Source organism: Gymnogyps californianus, chromosome 1 (assembly GCF_018139145.2).
Source record: "Gymnogyps californianus isolate 813 chromosome 1, ASM1813914v2, whole genome shotgun sequence".
Taxonomy (NCBI): domain Eukaryota; kingdom Metazoa; phylum Chordata; class Aves; order Accipitriformes; family Cathartidae; genus Gymnogyps; species Gymnogyps californianus.
The window spans coordinates 156,185,010-156,204,151 of NC_059471.1; the positions used below are offsets into that span (position 1 = coordinate 156,185,010).

The following is a 19,142-nucleotide window of genomic DNA, read 5'->3' on the forward strand; positions in this document are numbered from 1 at the left end:
GCACGGTTATGCTTTTTCATGGCAAATCAAGAAATGGCTTGGTTGGAAATGTATTCTGGCTTTTGATCTCTTCCAGACAAAATCTTGCTTTTTAGACACACTGGATGCATACTTGATACTTGCAGATTTATTTGGCAAAGGCGTGCATGGCTATTTTTCTCAGCAAAGTCAAAATATAAACACTGAGAGTGTGTGATTCAGATACTCTTTTTGAAAATAAAAATGCTGAACCAGGATTCAGTGCATGTTATTTTGCCAGCTATCTTTGCATTGAGCAATTATTTTGACACACAAAATTTCGTGTGAGTAATCAAATCTGTCATCTTAGTCATGGAAACCCAATTCAGGAATACTTTGCATGCCTAATGATAGGAAGAAAGATGAAGCTCTTGCCTCAAGCTATTCCAGCAGTTAGTTCTGCTTGCTTTAATTTTGATATGAGAGAAATGTTTGTTCCTGAACTGAACATGAATGGTGTTTTCCCCACTGCTTACAAGTCTACATTTTACTGAATAAAAAAGAAAACATGGTAGGTATCTTATAAAATACTTCTATTATCTTTTTATACATTATTATGTTTCTGTTTTGAATTTAGTGAATAACACAGGTATTTCCTAAGGGGAAAAAAATGCTTTCTTGGTGCTTACCTTGTCTAGGAGGATTTTGCTACCAAAAAACCTGTTTGAGATCCTAGCATGGGAAGTATTTCCAGTTTCAGTCCATGGTGGTAGCAGCCGCCCCAGTAAGAATTCCAGTGAAAGTCTGAATACCAATATGTAGAAAGAATTACCTTCTGCCATGCTCCAGTGAAACTGTCACCTCTGCAAAGCAAAGTACATGCCATTGCCAGACACTCAGTAGTAATTTTTTTTTTTTAATTAGGTATAGTGCAATTGTTCCTATCAGCTCCTGTTTTGTTGCAGAGTATCACCAAGTAAGGGAAAGTATATTTTCTTAGAGTGATTCCTTCATGTTTGTCTGCCAGAAGAAAATCTTTATAATGGTGAGCATAATTCACAAAATGGGAAAAGGTTCCGTTTTTCCAATCTGTCCAAAACCATCTACACTAGAAAATGGGTGGTTCAACAAGGAAATGAGGACAGACCCAGCTAGAGGTTAGCGTTTGATAAGCTATTTATACAACTGTTTCTATAGCTTCAGAAGTAACAGATTTGGGTACTTCCCTGAATGGGAATGAGGTGGGAAGGATTTCATATCTCAATTCCACAGTGATTCTACAATACCTTTGTGTTAGCAGTTGTGACCTCTTTGCTGATAATTTAAAGAAACGGCACACCGTAGGAACCTGGGACAGCCCCTCTCTGCAGCACAGTCACGCTGTGCTGGAACGCGGCACCAAGGAAAGAAAGCTTGGTAGTCCATGTAAACCACGTAGTCCATAATTTTCACCTCATTTCTAAGACAAAGTTAACAGCAGAAGTTAGGAAGATAAAGTATACCTATCTGTGTGTCTGTTTTACTGTTCTATTTCTTTCTAGTAGTTATTGTCTGTGTGAAACTACATATTTATGTTCCTTTATGTTCACTGTAAAGTTAAGAAATGGTGGACGGTGTCATAAATTCTTTGTTATCTTGTGGTTATTTTGCTGTAAATTAGTAGCTCAGAGCAGTAAAAATAAAATTGTCTTGCATAGAATAATCTTTTACAGCATTTCTAGTTTCAAAAATATCTGAAATAATGTTGTAAAAAATTCAGGATATATATGATCATCAGTTTTATTTTCAGAGAAAAAAATGACTCAGCAGAAACCCCACCAAATTTACTATGTTATCCCATATTCATTCAATTTAAATTCTTCTGCCTTTGTTTTTAATTTTAGCACTATTTTATAGATTGAATATTGTTATAATTGTGTTCCCACTTACTGCAATAATAATTGAATTTTAATATCAATTTGCTCATTCCTTTTTTAGGTCACATCCAGCCATTCAGAGAGCTACTAAAATTTCTGCGTGTTTTACTGATACCTTTTTCTCTAGGTTCCATCCAACCATCTACTAAAATGTTTGCATGTTTCATCCTTGTATTTTTCCAGGTTTCACTTATCCATTCATCTCTCTACTAAAACTTCCATTGCTGTATGTACGTACTTCACTTACCGTTTCCAAAGTGTCGAGTCCCCGTGACGGGACGGCTGAATACTCTTTGAAAATCAGACGGGTAATTGAAGGCAACTACATTTTAAACTCTTAGTCGCAGAAGGGTTAAACTGTGCTCAGTAATTTCAGCATAAACCAAAATGATTCAGCCAGTTGTTTGAGTTAATCTGTATTTATTTACGTACCATGAAGACAAAGGTTTACTCTTTGTGGTGTTTATCTACCTCCTGCTTTAGCCCTGAACACTTGCTCCAGTGTGCAGCAGTACCGATAAATGTTAAGGCACTCTGAAGTCACCTGCAGCTGCAAAACGGTGTCTCTCCCCTGTTCACCATTCTGCCTATATACGCCTGCCATATCTCTCATGCCAGCTCCCGTGGTTGTCAGTGAGTGAGAGCAGGGAACAACAACAAAGACAGATTAATTAGTTTACCGGCTCTGTTAGATGATTAAATCAAGTTTGAGATGCTGCTCCAGTGGAGTCAATTCCAAAATTCCCCTGTTCAGTTCTGTAGCACCAAGCTTTTGACATGGACACAGGGCTTTCAAGTCTTCTTTTAAACAGGTAAAAAACTGAAAAGTAAAATAATAGATTAATATGATTTTGCCACTTTGGCAAAACATTAAGTTTATCAACAATGTGACTGATGGCAGAATAGCAGCTTCCACTTTTGCGTGGTACATTTCAAATCAAGGGAAAGTAGAAGGTCTAAAATTCTTGATATCAGCAGTTCATATATAAATCAGTAGTTATTACTTACATTTTGACAGATTTTTCTACACTTTTGCTGTGTCAGCAGTCAGAAATTCTAATATTGAGGTTACTCTAACTATGAATATAAAAAAGTTTTACATTAGCTACTTCTGATATATGGAGTGTTCTTTCCTCCTACAAGACTCTACTCCTGACAGAGATCCAAGAGGCCTGGTCCTCAGTTAATGCGATTGTTTAGATACAAGGAAATAAACGTAAATACCTATTTGTTAATGAAAATGTGCCATAGATGAATAGAAGCCAGAGAACAAAAATCTCTATAGAGTAATACATCCTGCCGACCTACTGTCAAATGAATGAAATGATTTCTTCAAACCTAACTCTTATGCAACAGATTGCTAAATATATTCCGTTAAAAGTTTACTTGCAGAAGATAAGGATAGTGAACTAATGATCATAGTTCTACTGCCAGGTCTGCTATTTTTGCAATTTTTGCTATCTTTAAATAGAATTTATTGCTAACGTAAACAATCATTCATCACAGAAAGCAAATCAGTTATAGCTGTAGAACCATTTTTTATATTTATTCAATAGTCAGTTCATTTCATCCTAGAAGCCTGAGATATAAGGAGTGATGGATTGACAATTACCCATTTGTCAAAACAATCCTACTGGCATGTATTGTTTTCATACTCTTTCCATTTACAGCACACTCAATTGTGCTTTCATTTTTATACTTCTGAACAGTTTCTTTGTTTTGATTTGTTTGTGTTTGATGTTAACATTTTTTTTAAAAAATGATAGATTACCCTGGAGAAACCCCAGCAATCCCTCCACAAAACTAATAACACATTTTTGTTGTTTTAGTTTTTCAAATGTTTAAAGAAAATAGAAGTCAAATAGAGTGGTCCTTTAATAATATGATTATCATAAATCATCATGTAGGGTGCATCACGTCAAATATTTTATGCTGATTGATCTTAATTATTTTTTTCCGGCCAGAGAGAATATTCTTTACCTCTTCAAGCCATCATCAACCACAATGGTGACATTATTGACAAAAAGAGCTGAAAATACACTTTATACTTTCATGAAATATGGACAAAGATTTGCAGCGGAATTACTTAGCCTTGCATTCATTTAGTTGCTAGCACAATTTGTTACAACATCTGACATTACTTTATCATTACTATGGTTTCACTGAAAATCAACATCTTCAACGTCTGCTTATGCCATTGGATGATTTTTTTTTTTTTTTTTTTACTATGAATAAGTAATCATTTTTGTAAGATAACACATTAATCCTTCATGTGTAGGCCTACCTTTTACAACTGACATCCTCCTCCCAAGGGATTTTTAAAACGAAGTTTGATGAATCATTAAAAAGGAATGAGTAAAATGTTACGACTAAGTAGTTAAATTCTATTAACAGAATTTCAATTAGCCTTCAGGGGTTAAGCAAGCATAAAAAATTAATACGACCGGTATTTACAAAAATGCAACTACATTTTATATGTGGTTTTGTCATAATTATTACATTTGTCCTTGAGAAAATATAGACAAATTATAACTTTAAGATCAAAATCAAAGGATAACTTCAGAGTTAAAATTTTATTCTGGAAACCCAAATCTAAAATCTAAAAAAAAAACCCCAAAAAACACTCTTTAAAAATGTGGGTTAATATTTTTCCAAAGTTGTTCTTGTTCAACAGTCTTTTCCTCCACTTTGAAATGTTCTCCAGATGATTTTCTGATACCCTATAAAAGACATGTTGTCTTTACATTACATATGTATTAAATATTAAATATATCTAGTTTATTCTAGCCTTTTAAATGCTACATTGGTAATTTTTTTTTTATTTTTTTTTACCATTAGGCTTTTAAGACACTAAGACTTTTTGCATATTTTTGTCAGAAACTGGTATCTCTGAGGTTTCTAGTCAACATCTAAAGTTCAGAGAGATGTAGGAGACTCTTGTAAAGATAGTCTTTACCTTATTCTGGTTTTCTAATAAACATGATTACAGTATTTCAGGTTTAATGCCAGCTTCATGTTTTTTCAGGCTTTTGTTTTATATAAATATATACCTCAATGTACTCTATGAGATTAAACATTTTAAAATACCTAGATAACAATCGCTTGTAGTGATTTAATACTTGATGATGGTTAACTTTTAGTGTGATTAAAAGGAAAATCCAGTGTGATGACAATAGTTCTGTCCTTATTTTAAATTATTCTCCTATAATATGGGAAAAAATGAGTTGTTTATTCTTTGCGTTTTAAATTAATATTCTAATACAGAAATTACAAAGTATAAATACAGGGGACTATTTTTAACTGTTGCATATCTTGATTTAATGATGCTGAATGCATATATGGTGCACATTTTAATTGCAGACATGGACATCAGAGAAATGGCATCTTCCTCAGGTCAGATATGTGATTGACCTTGATTTCATTGTGGCTTTTTTGTATTTACTGTGGATTCCATCTCTAACAAACAGAACCACTCAGCAGCTTTCATATAAACTCATGATTTAATAATAGATCACAGTCCACATCTCATTTTTCTTTTACTTGCTTGAAAGATTAAGGTTTACCATTTCAGCTACTGAATTACGCAAAGCTTTCATCAGTTTGAAGCTTCCATTGTGAATGCTCCTGACTATTATGATCTCTTTCCCTTTCTTTTGCAGGTTTTACATTTTCACATAGTTGTTTTAAAGCAGATGATCGTCTGTGCTTTCAGTTTCTTTATGTACGTTTTTATTTGTATTTCTTTTCACAGATGAAGATGACACTTCAGTTAGTACTCCACCAGCAGGTTAGGACTGTGATAGTGCTTTGTGTGTGTATGTATGTATGTATTTTTCTCTTGACTATTAACGAAGAGAGTCCAAACCACTGGACTGAACTTAAAACATACTAATTAGAGAAAAAAGTTTTTTGAAGTTCCCTACATTAAATTAATCTTTGTTCAGAAGTACAAGAGCTTCATACCAGATAAGTTCCTTTCCAGTCCTGTCTTGAGGTCTTTGGTAGAACTTCTGCCTTTGGAAGGTAAAATACCGGTTAACAGCTCTGAAAGCAACTCCCCTTATCTTTTCCTACCAACAAATATGGAGTGCATTTTGAAGGTTAGTCTTGAGAGCAAATTCCAGAATTACAAATAAAACAGATGCCTTATGACTTCAAAACAGGTTTATCCACATAATTGTCTACCACCTCACCTTAGGCCACATGACCTACAAGGTAGTTTGAATGTACTGCTCCAAGCCATTGCTGTCAAGCTGGCAGATAAAATGCCTTTGGTTGTTGGCAGTAAAAGAAAATCAACAGCACAGGGGTCCATCATGATAAATGTGACATGGGAAAAATTTCTCCATTGCTTGCTTAATATGTTTTTTAAAAATAAACTGTGAATGAAACAGAGATTTTGAACACTAGAAAACGTTTTGCCGTGTGTCAAATGAAAAACGTGCTCTTAATTATCTTCATTGCCCTAAATGATCACATTTTCTTGATTTCTCCCAAACTTGCATTATTAACTTTGGGCTGAATGCTACCTGTAAAGTCAGTAGCAGTACATTGATTTACAGTACTAGAGGACCTCATTGGTAAAAGCTAAATATATAAATAACATTGTAAAACACAAAACCCTAAAATTTAATTTTAACTATTTATTGTTATTTTGCTCAACTTAGATAAATAATAGACTATTTAAATAATTCAAAGTACTGTCCCCTCAGATAAATATTGAACAACATAAATTCATCTGTTATCTGGAACTACACAAATCATGGAGAAAACATCAGGTTCACGGAACCCTTCTAAATATGAACTACTAAAAAGGAAATCTTGAATGGGAATTAAACTAAACTAATTTAGATTTTCTAGAGAAAAGGGGGAAAGATTTCTGATTTTTTTTCTCAGCTGTTCACTTCCTTTTTCTGGTATTCTAGTAGTTCCTCATGGGTATGGTCCTAAATATCTAGTCTAATCTTCTTGCATGAAGAATCAATGTTCTTAAAATCCCAATGATCTGAGGTCAGTTAAGCTGTGATCTCTGAGCTGGTGTCACCTAAATTGCTCTTCCCTTTCAGATGGGATGTCTAAGCCAGCGGAAAGAAAAGATTCAGGTGAGATCTCCTGAAAAACACGATGAAACACTCCAAAATTTACATAATACAATTATTATTAATACTTTATTTCTTAAAGATAATATTTAATTTTATTTTCATTGTTTATACAGTATCAAACTGTAACTGTTGAAATGCTTTCAAGTATCAGAGCAAATAGGTTTCTAGCAGCTCAACCAGGAGTGAGAGAAGGCTTTGCTGCACAGGACAGGACATATATCAGTATTTTACACATACATACATACATATCTATCTATATCTATTTCTATATAGATAGATACACAGCTATTCCCTTCCTCCTCAGCCTACAGGGTGACAGTGGCTTACCTGAGTCCCACACACAGGCCCCAGGAGACTGTAGGAGAATGGCTTCTTCTCACAGCTCAAAGGATGGTGGGGAAAACAGCAAAGTCATAACCTCTTTCTTCCTACCCTGGCAGGTAACGCATACTACACCCACTTTTGTGGTTTCAGGATTTGCAGCCTCTGGAACAAAATGAGCAGCAGGTACTTCAACCATGGTTATTGACCTGGCATAGCCGCCTATGCCAGCCTCCTGAGCCAACATCAAACCCACGTTTTGCTTTGTTTGTTTAATAAAGAGGAAAACGTTAGTATCTAAAGGTGATGATAATATTAGGTGTTATTTTATGTGGTACCAAATTAATGACTTCTCTATGTAAGCTTCTTCCATTTATTAATATCCTTTTTCCATTTCACCCTGTGGCGTGTTAGGTTTGTTGCTGCACATGACCAGGTCCTGTACCAAGCATTGTCACATCATTCTGTTCACACCAGTAACTATGACTTGTTCTTACGTTGTTTCCATATACTAGCATGTTATACTGGCATAATCTAAACATCTAGATTATAGAGAGAGTATATATAGATGTATATCTATATATATTTGTGTTCATGTATGTTTGTGTATATGTTTTCATATATGTGTATATACATGTGTGTATATACATGAATGTCTTTACCTGTGAGAAATATTGTACAAGCAGACACATGCAGAGATGTTAGGCACACCACCCATAATTCACTGAAAGACTGAAAGGCAAAGATTTTATAGCAAAGCTATCTAGCATTTCTATACCTTTTTAAAATTCCTAATAGACTTTAGGATAATAAAAACAGTTTGGTTGCATTTTCCCATGGTTGTCATGAGTTGTGTTGCATTTGTGAGTGATGGAAATTTTCATGAGTTAAAAAGGTTCCCGTAGCACTAATCTCTATATAGCAGAATGACAATTCTGACTTCTGGCAAATGAGTTTCCACAGAAAATACTGAGCAGGGAAAGGAACTTTTAATTTCAAGACCAGGGTTTGACTAAGTGAGAAGTGTTGTGTAACCGGTTCCTCATTTATGCTAGTTATGAAACCAAAACCAAAAGAGCATTGGATAAACTATAAAAAGCTACCTTTGCTTCTGAAACAACTAGAAGTTCAAGGGGAACAAGGGAGATGCAGCTGTGATTTGAAAGAGACAGACGGTTTTGTTAATTATAGTTGTGCATTTCCACATTTGCTCTGCTCTTCAGTACTACCATGGCAGCACTGGCTTTACTCAGTTTCCTCTATGCGCTAGCAATAACTCCTCAAAAAAAGGAGATGTGGCATTCAAACTCCGCAAGTTCTCACTTGGAATATGGGACACATGCTTTGCCTCTCTGCAGAAAGGGAGCAAGTAACGGACAGATGTTCACTGCCTTGCTCTCCCTGCCTTTTCTGTTAGGAATCAACTTTGACCACGGTTTCTCATGTATTTACCTGAGATGTAACTGCATAGCACGAAGCCAGGGCTGTTCAGATGAGCAGAAAGACCAGAAACGCACAGCTGTGCTGGCACAGTTCTCTGCCCTGGGGAGACCGCTGACTTGCTGCTTCTCTCTGTACCGTTGTTCCTTTTCAGTTCCAAAATCCCAGTTTCCAGAAGAGAAGGTTCTGTGTCTGAACATATGACACAATCATTTCCATCTGACAAACTATTTTTCTGTAAAATATCAGCCAATGCACATGGCAGGACATGGTATTGACTGCTCCCCAAACTCTCTGCTTCTATCATGGTAGAAGAGAATAAAGTTCAAAAGTAAGCTTCATCCCTGCCCTATTTTGCGGACAAAGAGGAAAAACTAGCTTGTACAATTGACTGAGTTTGGGCTTGAGAGAGACCCACCAAAACTATGCATTATATGTGTTTTGTTTGTGCTTATAGCTGTTTGTGTTTTCAGAACCTCCATCTCTTCTGAAAAACAAAGAGCTAACTTTCGTGCATTGCCTCTGTAAAGCACTCATGGTTGAATGCTGGTGCCATTCAAGTTGCTCAGTACCCATCTTGGCTGATCAGGTCCCCCTCTCTTCCTCCCTGATAGTTTCATTTTCTGTCACCACAGAGGTAGCGTTCTTGCAGGAACTGTACACAAGGTGACAGCCAAGCAATGGATGTCATTGTGAACAAAAACTTACATATCTTTCAGGACATCTGAAGAGAGAGGTAATAGGGTTAGAGAGTATAGTAAGTTCAGGTAAGTGTATTTTTGAGGGAGTAAAACACACTCAGATGATTGACATTTCCCCCTCTCTCTGCATCTCAGTATGGTCTATTGGAGAAGGAGCTCCAGAAGAGACAGAAAAATGTGATGACTCCCAAAGATCCACTTTATTCATCGAAAAACCCCAGAGCGGTTCAGTGAGTGTTGGTAAGTGCTTAGAAACGAAGTCAAAAGCCACTCCTAGACAGACAGAGACTGAGGCAGAGCCAGGAAATGTCTGTGCAGTTCCTGTGACTCTCAGCTTCTGCCCTCAGCTGCAAGTACTTCCACTGATTTTAGTTGGATGTGAACTCCACTCTTCAAAGGCAAAAAGGACGGTACGAAGAGAAGCAAAACCCGATTGTTTAATTCAAGACAAGCTCAAAATCTAATCGTTTACTGAGCACAATGAGTAAGAGGTATCGTTTCTGGAGAAGAAAGCTGGTTACTGTGATGCTGTTGGCTGTACTGTTACTGATATGTCAGCAAGATCTACCCAAAGGCCTGCAGTTTAGCTTAGAGATTGCCAGGTCAACTTTTGTACCCTACAGCTGTGTGTAAATTAGCAAGCAGACTAATAGGAGCAGCTCTGTAGGGAAGCTGGTAGGGTCACCCCCACTGTAACCATTCTGGGGGATTTGCTGTGGACTAGCCCTGCTTTCTTTAGTCCAGTGGTCTATATACCTATTAGCAGTTGGAGCACAGGTGGCAAACTCTCAGAGCACATCTTTGGTTTTAATTTCACCCCAGAGGAATCCAGTTCAGGCACTGTGAGGACTTTCTGTGTTGTGAACCAGAGCACAGTAAATGGGGACGGCTAGGAGGTTCACTTCCAAACTGCACTCCTGTGCTATACTATCACGGTAAGGTAGCTGCACGCTACGCAGGGTAGCAGCAATGGTGAGAAGTTCAGTACAGGCTACTTAAAATGTCTGTTGTGTACTTGGATACACTAAGATGTGGTCAGATGGGGGTTTTTTTAATGCATGCGTATTATTTTTTCCAGTTTCTGAGTAGAAAAAGAGCATTTGGGGAGAATTTATTTGGAAAATAAACATAAGGAGTTAGCTGTATTTTCCTCTGGAGCCCGTCAATGTTGGGATGGAAACTCAGCAGGGGCTGGGCAGTGGTGTTCTGAAAATTGAGCTAACTATTCCCAAATTATTGTTTAGAGAAGACTCTTTCCCCTCCCTTCTCAGCTTAAAGAATTAATGATAGAAATGCATGAAGAGCTCCAGGCTTTCTTTTCCAGACTGGAGTTTATTCATGTTACAACTGCCTGGTAGCCTACGAATACCTGTGCTTGTTTTAAGCAAGGAAATTCAAATATTGGGAACAATTCGCCCATGACAACATGGAGTTTTGCCTTAACTAATTTATCCTGCTTCTCAGTGTCTCAAGCTCCACATTGACGTGGGCAGAAGGCTTCCAGACCCAAAATCATTAATCTCTGTAACACTGCAGCACTTTCATTGCCTCCATCTGATTCCTACTGTCATGGTAGAGCTAGCATATGGAGATTGGAAGGAGCAGTAGTAAAAGAAACTTGTACAGACATGACTGACCAACCATATCTTCCCCAATGACTGCAATATTCTTTTCTCTTTTTGAAAGGCGGGAATATTACATTTATAGCCAAAGTAGAAGCCAAAGATCTTCTCCGAAAGCCAAATGTTAAGTGGTTTAAAGGAAAATGGATGGACCTGGCCAGTAAAGCGGGCAAGCACCTGCAGCTGAAAGAGTCCTTTGAGCGTCACACTAAGGTGTGTCTTTGCTTTTCCTTCTTACGGGGGCACAGCTCCAAAGAGAGCTTAAAGATCAGTTTAAGACAACAGGTAGAAATTCAAGAGCAGTGGATTCTAACCGTGGCTTCCCCATGCAGATTTCAGTGATGATCTCTGACCCTGTGCAGAAGCAGACTTTTCCGCTCTCCCAGCACAGGACAAGCAGTGGTGGGGAAATCAAAGTTTTCCATTGCCATTTCTGGGTTCCGGTTTCTTTCCAGAGCCCTTTATTCAAGTTAGTCCTTGCTCCTGGTTTAGGTCTGAAAGATTAATCTTCTAACTTCTGCTTTGTGCAACTGTATCCCCCCCATTAATGAACAATTATGTTTGATTTTTTAGATTCACACATTTGAGATGCATATCATTCAAGCTAAGGAAAACTACGCAGGGAACTATCGCTGTGAAGTATCTTATAAGGACAAGTTTGATAGTTGCTCTTTTGACCTTGAAGTCACTGGTAAGATTCCACTTGTGTCTGTAAAGCTTTATAAAGATTTCTTTTTTTTTTAACCTGAAATGCCACCTAATTTTGTTCAGAACCTTTAAATGAAGTAATGCTTAAAGTGAACATTTTTAGCATAGAGCTCAGAGAATTTTCTTAAGTGTCTGTAATTTATTGTTTAAATGAACATTGGGATAGATAGCATGTGAGACATTTATCCAAAAATTAGAAAAGCTGGCAGAAAAAACTAGTATTGAATTCAAATCAGGCTCTGGCACACAAGACAGAGAGCTAAGCTTAGGGCTATTCAGAGAGTGAGGCTTCATCTGGCAGCATCTGAGCAGAGGGACATGGAGTGGTCATGGCTCGCCAGTGCTTTGCACCCTGATCAGGCACGGTATGATCATACTCCAGAAAGCTATTTCTTCCACTCTTCATCAAAATAAAGAATAGCACAACGTGGAGAGCACTGGAGAATTGTGCCTTTGTCTGCTTCTGTGTTATACCTTTTTTGCCTTACTCTGGCAAACGTGAGCCCACAGGCTTATCTTTTCCTTTGAGAGCAGTTCTGCCAGCACAACAGTGCACACATACCTGCACGATCAGACCGAGAAAGATGGGTGTCTTCCGAAATGCCAGAGCCAGCAGCCAGTGGACAAAACAGTTGTTCACCCTCATAAAGCACACCTACCAAATGGCCTAGACCGGACTGTTCGTTCACCAGTCAGGGGAAGCCGGTCACAGTTAAGGGGACATTTGATGACTGACTGACAGCCCAAGGGGCATAGGTAGGTGTGTGTATTCAGAGGTTAGCAAGGCAGGGGCCAGCCTGGCTGCATCCATTCACTGGCTGTGGATCAGAACCACTTAATCTGATTCAGTCTGGCACAAATGGGTAATTCACACAAGGGGGGATTTATCCTTGCCCTGAAAATCAACATGAGTCTGTAGTTGTAGAGAAGACTGTCCCTTTCCTGTGATGCTGAGCGTACTGAGAAAGTGCAAGATGCAAGCAGGAGAGAGAGCATAGGGAATGAGAAGACAAAAAGGCCAGAGCCTGTGTATAGGCAGGAAGGGGATCGGAGAGAAACATCACAGAGACAGATCTCCTATGCAGAACTGCAGAAAGTAGTTTAGAGAAATGCATTAATTAAACTTAGCTTAGCACCGAGCAGCTTTGCATTTATCAGAACTTAACGCCAAAGGAGACACACAAACTGTGGTCACTTAGCAGGAAACTGAACAAATTTCATATGCCAAATTACTGATTGCATAAATTACATTGATTCCAAATTATGTTTTTAATTCCTGTATTACCGTTATTTCATAGAATCTGCCCAAGCTGCTCCATCCATTGACATCAGATCTGCTTTCAAAAGAAGGTAACTTCACACAGTGATCCTATGAAGCTCCTCAGTAATGGATGTTGGTAGCATGCACAGAACTTACATCAATCTTAGCAGACAATTGTATCAAGTGCTTTAAAAACATGTTTTTGTAAATAAAGATTAAAGAAGTGGGGTTAGGGTAGTTGGTATTGGGTAGAATGAAATAGTTACAACACATAGACAGTAAATATGATATTAAATACTCTTCCGTGAAATGACAGTGTCATTGCTTTAAGGGGAGATGGAATATTTAAGGCAATTAAATATATGTTTCTTCAGAGGTTTTTAAAATCGTATTTTCATTCACTAAAATATTCTACTGCATGTTTCCTGAAAGTTGTCAGCTACAATATGAAAGTTCCTGGTCCCAATCCTGTACTGATTAAAAGCAGAGAGAACACTCACACTGATTTCAAGAAGATAGGATCTGGCTTTATGTTATCTTACAGTAAAAAAGTGTGTCATAAGGCCATCATTATGGAAAAACTACAAATAATATATTGCAGAGGATGTAAGATAAAGCATTGTGTCTTAAGTTTTGTTACCTTTGTGATAAAATAGCAATTCAAACCAGTATAGATGTCATCTTTATATTTTATGGAGAAAGTTGTCTTACAAGGAGAGAAATATTCAGAATGAAAATGTTTTACAAACAGAAAATGGATGCAGTTTGTTAATTTACACATACAAGCAAAGCTGTGATTCAGAAGTAACTGCTTTTATTTAGAGGGATTTGATTTAAAGAGTAAATGCAAAAGATATTACATTCAAGGTGCACTCCTTTCTTGAGCACATTTTAAAAAAACTGCAATACCTATTCTGCCCAAGCAGATGAGGATATCCGAATATTTTCTGATTTTCTAAGTAATATCTTGCATGCAAAATCTGGGATGAAATATTGGCTTAACATTTACAGGATTTTGCCCTTTTTACAAATATTAAGGGCATTCCTTTTGTCTATATGTGCTTTATAATAAGGTATTACTGCTTAAGGTCACATTATAGAAAGAAATGCACCTTCACAGGACTGTGATTCCATCTGTAAAAATGTACAATGTACTGTTTCTTCTTTTTTTAACTTATTTCTCCCTTCATTTAGAGAAAGGTTAAACCTTAAGAGTAATGCTTTGTAATCAGTATTTGACACAGCCATGCATTGTTAAAAGCACCACCCAGCAATGCAAATCTTTGTTTTACATTCATAGCAAAAGATCAGCACAAGCCCTTTGTTTTTATACACATAGACTATGGCAACGAAAAACAAAGCTCGTTGTGTTGACTAGCTCACATTTATTTGTGTTACTGAAATCTAACACAAATCTTTGGCAAATTTATGTATGCAGTTACAAAAATTTGTCATCAAAGTATAACAACAAGCAATACAAACCTTTGTGTTATTTTTCACAAGTGCCTAAGGAAACATAATTCGTGTGAAAAAGAATACAAGTTTGTGTTGATTTTATACCATTATTTGTGTGTCTGGACAGTGTTGAGTATATGAGACATGTAGAGCGTTTGCAATGTGTGTTGTCTAAGTCTTCCTGTATTAAACAAAGATTTGATCTTTTTCTATTAATAACAGCGGTGATGGACAAGACGATGCAGGAGAACTTGACTTTAGTGGTCTCCTGAAACGTAGGTGAGAACCAAGTGATGCAGTGAGCAGGTGTGGATTGCAAACCATTAGGTTCGCACATAGAAAGAGTCAGGTGTAGCTTTAATAACTTAAGAATTTTCTGACCTTTCATTTTTTTCAATGTTTCTAACTACTATTCTCATAGTATAATATGCAAATGTTCAGTTAATTGTACCTTTAAGTGTGCAGAAAAGAAACCTCAGATTTGAGTGCACTGGGAAAAAAGTGAGCCACAACCTAAAGAGGCCAATAACATTTTGTTTACTTGCTATTTCTTTTGTGTTTGCATGGAGGGTAGAGGGGGACAATTTCCTACACAGGGATGAGCAGTTCAGAAAATTGAGTCTGGTGCAAGAGTAAAAAACTGCAAGGGTTAAATTTACCTCTTTGGGTACATCTTAGTTTCATTTTATAAGCATCCTGATACGAAAAAACATATATCATGCTTTCAAACCATAGACATTGGTATTAATTCTTTGTAGCTTTCTGTTTCAATATGGGCACACAAACGTTCAATGGTGCTTTATTCAACTTAAATGCTGTGATGGAGAAAAACTTGGGCACGGGTTTCTCTGGTTTGCCTTGAAAATCTGGTGTTATGATAGTTATGCCTCTAGCTATTTCAAATCTTAAATCTAGTTTAGTCTTTTAACAGGTTAAGACAAGAGAGTTAATTCGTCATTTTTTAAAATTTATCACAGAAATTCTGTATGCCATGGAAATCAATGGCAACTGACCACAGAGAATTGGAAAAAGAACTAGATCCTTTACCTCATCTGCCACTTACTCTGAAAAAGGAAAACCCAATATGCAGTATTAATTACATAAAAAGTTCACAATGGGCTCATGGGCTATGATGGTGAGGATAGTATTTAAGCAACTAAAGCAAACAGGAAAGGCTGAAGGTAAAAGCAGGCAGTGAGAGAATTACCTGAACCAATTCAAATCCACCAGGTCTTTGGTTTTTTAATCTTCTCATCCCTAATTAGGATCTTCAGTTTGACTTTTTATCATACTAATACAACTTACCATGACAGTTCTCATGACTGCCTGTGGGGTGTTTTATTAGCAACGTGAGAGTTGCATGTAAGAGGTCTTGGTGTTTTTGTGGAAAGAGAAATGTGATTGAAGAGTCATTATCACTTACTAACAAGTAACTCACATGTTTTGTAAGATAAATACTGTATAGTCATATAGACATAGTATACCTATCGTGTGGTTAATGGGCAAAGCAAACTTTCAGCTTTTAAACACCATTATTTGATATTGGTCAAATCAGTTCATCACCTCCTTGCTTCAGGCAGTGAAATGTAACCTCATACTTCTGAGCTTAATTGAGTAAGATTGCTAATTAAGCCCCAGTGTGGATATTAATATCCATTTTTATGAAGACAAATACATGATTTAATTTCAATTTTTTCAAGAGGCAATGTTGCAGGTGCATTCCTTCTCTTTTGTATGCTTATATTACCAAGGAAAGAGCTAGAACTTTTCACCTGTGGTGCATAATACTTGAAACATGTTTTTAAAAAAAACCTAAATGCATAGAATCTATATACTGCCTATTTTCTAATTTCGTGCTGGTCTTGCAGGAAGACAAACCAGTTCTTATCTCAGTAAGCCACTCTGTGACTGGTTATGCTTTGTCAATGCAATGGATCAGTAACTGCACGAAATTCCAAAAGGCACAAGATCTCAAAAACACTCAAACATTTAGGTCCTTTTTTTTTAAAAGTACATCTTTCAATGAAATGCACATTTTCGGGGAAAAGATCTGAAAGTGATTTTGTGGAGAGGTCAGTCTGCTTGGAAATACTAAGCATTGTTTGCCCACTATCCACAGCGGAAACTATTGTGGTCTCAGAACAAAGTTGGTTTGCTTTAAGTGTCAAAATTTGTTCTCCAGTTACGCAAGAGGAAAAAAGAGTCTGGAATTAATTATTTCAAGCTGGTTGAAAATCAGGATACTCTAACTGATCCCCATTCTCAACTACTGCCTGATTTAAAGGGGTACATTATCTCGATTCCCATGGAGTGTACCTCTCCTTAGCATGGACAGGCGTTGCATGGCAAGCGGCCAGCCCTGGGAGAGGAGAATGCCACCCCGTGGGGTGTGTCAGATTTTACATATGTTTGCAAGCTGATCTCGACTTGCCGCCATGCAGAAGGAATCTCACTGAACCACCAGTGTTTGCTGTACATAGCCACCCTCCAGAAAGCATGAGCACAGATAGAAGTAAAAGGAACAAAACATAAAATTATATACCTGAGATTGTCTAACAATAATTCTAAGATAACAATGTAAGTATTTCAAAGACTCCTCAGTGAGAAGTTTTTTTCCTTTTTAAAATAACACTGGCATATTATGAAAATTAATAAACTTCATGGATTAAACAGCAAAGTGGTTTTCTATAGTTCCTCATCCAACCATGCAGAAATTCTCAGGGACCCCCAGTGCTATTTCTGTATATGTTAAAGAAATTCTCTGTCAAACTTGATAGAGCTCAACTCTAACAGTGTCTCACTCCAAAGCTCAGTCTTTTTTTATTTCTCAAAAGTTTATTTTCTCACTCTGTTCTCAAAAGTACTGATTTCATTAGATCAAATCAGAATGATCCTGGTCTGATCCTAATGAATTTACAGGAAAAAATGTCTAGATTTCTGCTCCAACTCCCGGATTGTTCTAGCAGTTCACTTTTTTGAGCTAAGCTGTCAATCTCAAAAATTATCATTGTGTTTAAGATGCTTCCATTGTTCTCTCATTTAGTGGCTGCCATTGTGAAATAATTATACTTCTCTTTATTGGTTGTCTTAGCCTGGAGTTGCAGATAGTAAATACGGTATTGAAACTTCTGTATAAAGGTGATGCTATTCACACAGGCCTCTGAAAACACTTCCTGCTCTTAAGGCTGAAATAAACACGGAAGCCAACAGATCCATCCTGCAAGCCCAAGCTGGTGTGGAAATCTCCAGTTCCTATCCATATGTCAACTTTAAGTAACTCTGAGAAGCACTGGTGTAACTATAAACAGACCTAGATTCCCTTGGATTTCAATGTCCTTTCATTGGTCACCCCTAGTAGCAGTTACAGGGACTCAGAGTTTGAAAGCATTTTTATATAATTATGAAATGTACAAATTAGACTCAGATCTCAGTGGTGCCATCATAAATTGTAACTGATTCCACTCAAGTTACAACAGATAAAACTGATTTAAGTGGGATTAGTCCATATGCTACTACAGTATTACATTTTCAAACTGTATTTTTTTTTAAATAATGAAGCAATATAAAAACTCTCATAACTGATTACATCAGCAAAGGCCAAATTAAAACTTATATGCAAATTCTGCCTTGAAGAAGTATAAAAAGTAAGGTGTGAATGTCATTCTGAGCTATTCCACTTGTACTGAGTTAAATAAAAAAATATGATGGCAGCCTTCAAATTTTAATCAAAACATTTCTAACCTCACCATAGATTCAGCTTCACCTTTTTTTATGGTGTGATAAAGCCTCGCTAACTCTTTTCCTGTAATTTTATTTTGCTACTGTTAGGGAGATTAAACAGCAAGAGGAAGAACCTGAGGTAGATGTGTGGGAGCTGCTGAAGAACGCGAATCCCAGTGAATATGAGAAGATTGCTTTTCAGTATGGTATCACTGACCTGAGAGGCATGCTAAAGCGTCTGAAGCGCATGCGCAGGGAAGTGAAGAAGAGTGCAGGTATGGATAAGGCAGAATATTCTTATGTTCAGTAGTCAAACATGAGCGTCCACCTTAAAAACCCAAACTTGCTTCATTTCCATGTGCGAGGACTTGCACACTACAACTCAAGCCTTATTACTGCAAGGAGTTAATCAGAAGGCGGCTTTGGTCCACTGTGGTTAGTGTAAACACCCTATCCCATTCAGTGCTTACCAAAAGCGTCCCTCCCTTTTGGCCAAACAGTAGTTCCAACTGGAACAAAGTCCCCCAGTTGTGCGGAAAGGTGTTATCTGATCAAACAGTATGGAAATTAGACTTTGTGTTATCATTAATATCTTCTGCTCTAAAATAGAGTCACTCCAAACACATTGTTTGCTCTTCATATTTTCATTTTGCACTTAATCTGACGTTCCTCTGAAATCCCACCTGTACTAAAAACCCTCCACCCTGCATTGGGTGAGGACATTCAAGCCTGTCTTTCCCCATCTACCCTACTGAATAGTATGAGTGCTGTAATACATACATAAACATAGATATGTGTTTGTATTTTGTGCATATATATATATGTATATAAAATATATGTATATGTTGCATAATACGTATACACACATAGACACACATATAAATACAACACAGTATCCATTATACTATTGTGGCATTTGCTTGTTCCTGGAGAGCATT

General features: G+C 37.1%; 1 protein-coding gene across 1 annotated transcript in view; it reads left to right on the forward strand.

Moving 5' to 3' along the window:
- The first annotated feature begins 5,236 nt into the window (after positions 1-5,236).
- MYBPC1 (myosin binding protein C1) overlaps positions 5,237-19,142 on the forward strand; it is a 50,142-nt gene continuing 36,236 nt past the window's right edge. The window contains exons 1-9 of the mRNA XM_050899402.1: positions 5,237-5,267; positions 5,626-5,661; positions 6,941-6,976; positions 9,574-9,678; positions 11,125-11,273; positions 11,634-11,751; positions 13,067-13,118; positions 14,707-14,763; positions 18,313-18,479. Of these exons, the coding sequence (XP_050755359.1) occupies positions 5,237-5,267; positions 5,626-5,661; positions 6,941-6,976; positions 9,574-9,678; positions 11,125-11,273; positions 11,634-11,751; positions 13,067-13,118; positions 14,707-14,763; positions 18,313-18,479 (751 nt within the window). The remainder of the gene's footprint in view (positions 5,268-5,625; positions 5,662-6,940; positions 6,977-9,573; positions 9,679-11,124; positions 11,274-11,633; positions 11,752-13,066; positions 13,119-14,706; positions 14,764-18,312; positions 18,480-19,142) is intronic.